Raw genomic sequence first — 6,000 nt, forward strand, 5'->3', positions numbered from 1 at the left:
CAGTGTCGTGTAGTACGAAATGGGAGTACCCAATCACATGCTACGTGCCATTACTTATTCAGAGTATGTCCATTTATCGCCAAAGTCCAGCACGACTGTGGGACGTCATCTGTCGTTTCTGTATCCGATTTCCCTCTTGCATATCAGCTCATCCCAAACTTACTAAGCGACTGGTATGCGGACAACATGAGCCCTTTTGTACGGGATAACAGCATTGCTAGAAAAGTTTACGTGTATCAACGCACCGTATTCCTCGTGTGTGCTGTGAACTGCGGGATGCCGGGATGCAAATTCATCTCTCGGAACGAAACAATCTCAAAACTTCGTTTCCGGTACCTCATCTACGCAGGGCTTTAGCGCACATGAGTATGCATGCTTGTGAAACGGTAATGGAGGGAGAGTCACAATTGCAAGTGAAAAGCAAGGCAAAATGCAATTAAAACCAATAGCCGAGCCTAGCTACTGCAGCATAATAGCATCACACTCATTAGACAATTTCAAAATTAAGGACACGGTTTGGTGGCGTACACTTTTTATGCGATGCATGGTACAATCGCGCAGCAATCGCAATTTTTTTTTTTTTCATTCATTTGCACCCAACAGTTACTGAGCATACGAACAAACAACATATCGCAATCTTTTTCTAACAATGTTTGGCAAAAATGTATTTCTTTCCCATAAGCAAATTTACCATGCCAGATTTATTATCTTTATAGATCCTCCAGAAATTGAAGTAGAACAACCAACTGTGCATAGTGGAATCGGTCACGAGGCTCAGCTGGTGTGTATCGTTCATGGAGAGCCTACGCCAAGTGTGGTCTGGTATCAAGACACTACTCAACTCGGAATAACAGAGCAGTTCTCACAACAGGTGCGTTTCAGCAAGCTACTCATGTAGGATTGTGTGCGAAAATATGATAGTAAGAATTGTTACTGCATCGACAACGCCTGCTTACGAGGAATTGAGTGCAACGAATGTCATGCAACTACTGACGGTGGTATAATTTTGTATTAGTCTTTGTTCCATGGCGGTGATAAAGTTTATATACTCAACGTAACTATGTTCAGTTTGGTTTATCTTTCACGTTAACAGAAATCTTCATATTGTAATTAAATTGACTTTTGGTTGCACTTTTGTGCATTTGTTAAAGACATTCACTTATAAAGCGAGGAACTAAATACAAAGTTGGGGGCACAATTGATCATCCCGTTTAACATTGTTGGAAATGGCAATTTGGCTGAAATTTGATGATTATTGTTGTATTTGCGACTCTCTTTCCTTTTATTTTTAAAGCAATAATTATTAATAAATAAATTTTGGCAGCATTCATTACAAACATGCTATTATACATAAATATACCTTATCAAACATTATTAGACACATTTTTAATCACATATTTTTCTCGAAAGACGCATACAGCAATAGGCGAAAATAATGCAAGCAACATATGTCTTCCTTGCTTCGTGGCGTTTTACAACTCTATCATCTAGCGCACATCATTTAAACAAAGCTGAAAAAAACTTCCATAATAATAACCTCCAACCCAACCCCTCGCATCGTTGCATACCGGATTTCAGTCACTCACAAGAATAATGTCAGTTACCCATGTGTCGCCTGGTAAATTAAAACTTTCAATTTAATTTACTCGTCTGCGAGAAAAGTCATGGTGGCGGCGTGCGGAAAGCAAAAGTTCCAACTCAACGATATCGTAGCACGACTCGCGCGACAAATGAGTGGAAGTTTTATTATAATAATTCATTTTGAAACAGAAATTGAAACCACCACCATTTTCCTGCATGAGCTTACCAGCCAACCGTCAAAAAGGGAGGCAATACACTTCTTACACAGACGCTCAAGCGTGCTAAGCATAAAGATAGCATGATAGCGCACACACCCTGTCAAGAACGTCATGTTGTTCTATCGCTTCTCATGCTGTGAGATGGCAGTGTTTGCCATCACTCGAAACGTTGCCATACAGTGTAGAAGAGACTCGAGCCCTTTCTCCATTTATTCGTCTTGGGCTCTTACTTGATGTGCGAAGGTGGTTTGATGTATGAAATGTACGTTGCTCATAAATACTTGGTCCTTAAAATGATTAAGTGGTTTCCGTATTGGAAAGCGAAATTGGAAAAAAAAGTTATTCTTTTACAAACCAGCATAGTATAAGTATAGTGACACACCACTTTCGATCGATTGCACATTATTAGTAACTTAGAATCTAGCGTATCTTTGAAGTCCCACATTTTCATTTGCATGTATCTGATTGCCTGTTTAAGCCAGCGAGTGTTATTCGGATTCAGAATGATACTACAGTGAAATCAATGTGTCTAATGACTGAGAAGGTTTTTACTCTCGTACAATCGGAATTGCCAGTCCAGTGCAATCACTAGACAGCCCCAGATCTTCTCGCTTTATAGAATGCCACTACGTAGCAGATAAAACGCATAAAACGGAAACGAATCTCAGTGCGGTATTTCGCAATCAGCAAATATGGTGTCACCCATTCGACAAAAATCGCTCAAGTTACATTTATTTCTGCAAGCATTGCATGTTTCCTGATTTTTAATCCTACTTCTTCTAATGATTCTCGTACTCTTTATCTTTTGCGCACAGAATCGGGGCAACAAGTACAGTCTCGTTATTCGTAATGTTACATACTCAGATATTGGGAACTACACTTGTCAGGCATCGAACGCTCTTGGCAAAGACCGTGGCACGCTGTCCCTCAGCGGATTGCCAACGCTATGTTACTTTGACTCGGTAAGTACCACACCAAAGGTCGTACGATTTTTTTAATAAACCTCGACTAACGAAAACGGCACTCGCTGTAAATTCGTTGTTTCTAAATGATATTACATTTTTTACATAGCAGCACTCCCCAATTCCCAGTAACACTTAGGTTTAATTCATTCTTATGTCAGCAGTTGATACGTACCTCGCATGACTTAAGACACGGCGCCAGTAAAACCAATCCAATTATTTTGCTTTTCAAACGTAAACATTCTACCTAAATTATGTACAACCTGTCCCAGTTATTGTCTACAGTATAGTCTAGAAATGTTTGGTGAAAAATCATATTTATTGCAGCCAACACTCAGCAGCTATCGAGATCAGTACAACATCTCCTGGACTGTACAAAGCTACTCTCCAATCCGCGAATATCGTCTGTTCTTCCGGCTTGCCTCGAAAAGCATGCATCTTTTGCACCACGAGAACCCCCTTGACAATCACATCTACAGTGATCGACCAGCAACAAACAGCCACCTGTATAGCAGCCCATTCAGCGGCAGCGTCAGTGCCCACGGTGGCGACCAGTGGGAAAACGTTGTCATACCGGAGATGAATGATTACGGTGCACCCAATCACTTCTACAATTTGGTGCCTCCGTACGCCACGTCCGTACGCCAACCCACTATTCGGCATCGGATGAGCTTTCAGCTGAAGAACCTCAAACCAGCTAGCAACTATGAAGCACGGGTACAGGCGCGGAACGATCATGGTTGGAACAAGCTGTCGAGTATATTTCACTTCTCCACTCGTTCGGAAGGTATGTCTAGCAGCAGGGTGTAGGGATGGGGAAGGGCAGGTATGGGGCGGTATGGGTGGCTGAAACTTTTCCGGCAAGAAATTAGTGAATCTCATTATTTCGATTCCTTTTTGCGCTGGTGTGAGGGCACTAGAGAATAAATTTTACCTGTTCATTCAAATCATTGCCAAAAGCAAACGTTTGCCAAACGACGTTAGGAGAAAAAAGTACTTTCATACCTCGTTTGGTGAGTTTTGTTGTTTTAAACGACTTTTTTTTATGTGCTTTCATGGCAATGCTGTCGTTTACATACCTGTTAACTTTGCATACAAATCGGCATTGCATTTGTTCTATCATGTGAGTTCCATGTAGTATGGTCCTTCTGCTCTAAGCGTATGTTTTCGAAGTAATTATTCACTTATAACACGGCGTGGTCGTTGTCAGTAAAACCAACATAATGCAAAAAACACATCCAAACCACGAAATTACTTCCATTAATTACATGATTTGTTCTCACATTTTGTTTCTATGTTCTTCTCTTAAACCCCCACATGGTTTGGGGTGTTTTTTTTTTCTTGCACTCTCCCACTTGCTTAGATATGGAACTGGAGCCATCCGCACAACCTGCCGTCCACGGTGCCGGGTTGCTAGATAAGGGACTGCTGAGCAGCAGCGATGCTAGTACGATCACAGGCACTCATTTACATAAATCATGGACACTTTCCATTTTCATCGTATTAATTACCACACACCTACTGCCGTCGTTGTATCACGCTGCCTTATCGGTGGTATGATTTGCGTATCTTCCACTTTCCATTCCAATGAATCATTGAAAACTCGCTACATGGATTCGCATGTACGCCGAGCATCGTCACTTCCGTTTCGCCGTACTACTACACCGTCGGAGTCACCAAAAATCCACCGAATTTCCTCACCGGGGCACTGTGTGTTATGGAACCGCAGGTATGGAAACATATTATCAACAGCAACCACTAATTTATGGGCAACAGAATATTCAAGCATGCAATCGACGATACTCAATTTCAATTTGCCATTAATCTAGTAAATTAAGTTCAGTTCATACACAGCACGTACTCCCAGACCTTATCATGAGTTATGGACAAATGAGACAGTTGTTTCGATTACGATGTCAACAAAATTGCATACTAAGAAGTTTAAGGGACAACCATGTGGTGCTCTTACAATAGTGTTTCATATATTTCGGAACAGAATAAGCGCCACCGCTATGTTCGCTGTTTTTTTTTTTTGGTTGATTTGATCATTGTTCCGCTGCCGTGTTTATCGATACAATCACAATCAAACATAGATTGATTCAATTGACAAGGAATTTTTATATTTCTAAATGAAACACAATAGAATTTCATATGCAGTTAGGTAAATGATGTAGATAAATACTTTTGCCATGAAAATAACTACCCAATACTTTGATTAAAGCTTAGTTGGAAACAAACAACGCTCTAGCTGAAGCCACAAAAATTAATTACAACAAATGGCAAATAGTATGGAAGTGCTTGACATGGTTAGTGTAATATATTAAATGCATTTACAATAAGGGTCACTACGAAACTGTGCGGCTAGAGAAAATGGGAAAATATACGAACGCGATACCAAAGAGTTATCGTTCCAGCTTATAACAATCTTCCCTTAAATCTTGTAAGTGTATTAAACAGAATTGATCCTAAAGTATTTTATGCTCGTCAGCTTGGTAATGTCCATTTATCATTCGTCACATCACTTCCATTACTCGCTAGAGCCACTGTCTTTACCAATCATGAAAACAAACTCAAATGATGTTACATATACCATTGCCAACACAGATACTTTCAAAGACGTGTAGTTAGTCGACCTCGTCATACCAATGTGCGACGTAACAACATACCCTTTTTGTGGGTTCAAATCAGGAAAGGAAACCGAATACTGATATTCCTGACCACCCTGTTCTCAGAAGATAAACACATATGGCTAAGATCAGGCCTAGATCAAAGAGGGTTGTTGCGCCAAACACCAGATGCATGCAATGTACTTGCGCTCCAGACATTCCACAGAAATACAATTGACATAATCATTTTATTATCCTGAAATAATCCAGCTAGAAGATAGAACTTCATATACAAAAACTCAGTCCTTCAGAAACATGTGTAAATAGATCTTTTTGCAACGTATATTCCTTCCACGTTACAGTTGCAATCAAGGTAACTGAAACTGTCAGCCCAAAAACAAGATTTTACAATCTTTACAGCAACTGAAAATAACCGACTATTGCATCATCATACGCACAAAAGACGATATGTGAGATAGCAATTTCGTTCTCATGTAAAAATAATTTATGTTATGGGACCACTAAGGAGAGATCAATTACAGCTATCACAAAGGATAGGTAAAGCTATGCTACAAAATAAGAACGAACAAAAGAAAAACAAATCAAAACCATGTTAACATTCCAGCAAAAATA

The 6,000-nt window shown here is 40.0% G+C and overlaps 1 protein-coding gene across 5 annotated transcripts in view; it reads left to right on the forward strand.

Moving 5' to 3' along the window:
• Window positions 1-5,494, forward strand: part of LOC121599810 (neuronal growth regulator 1-like) — a 28,679-nt gene extending 23,185 nt beyond the window's left edge. For all 5 annotated transcript variants that reach the window (XM_041927888.1, XM_041927883.1, XM_041927885.1 and 2 more), the window contains 4 exons: window positions 717-871; window positions 2,615-2,761; window positions 3,089-3,548; window positions 4,125-5,494. In XM_041927888.1, the coding sequence (XP_041783822.1) occupies window positions 717-871; window positions 2,615-2,761; window positions 3,089-3,548; window positions 4,125-4,321 (959 nt within the window). In that variant the 3' untranslated portion in view covers window positions 4,322-5,494. The remainder of the gene's footprint in view (window positions 1-716; window positions 872-2,614; window positions 2,762-3,088; window positions 3,549-4,124) is intronic.
• The last annotated feature ends 506 nt before the right edge of the window (window positions 5,495-6,000 follow it).

The sequence above is a fragment of the Anopheles merus genome, chromosome 3L (genome assembly GCF_017562075.2).
Source record: "Anopheles merus strain MAF chromosome 3L, AmerM5.1, whole genome shotgun sequence".
Taxonomy (NCBI): Eukaryota; Metazoa; Arthropoda; class Insecta; order Diptera; family Culicidae; genus Anopheles; species Anopheles merus.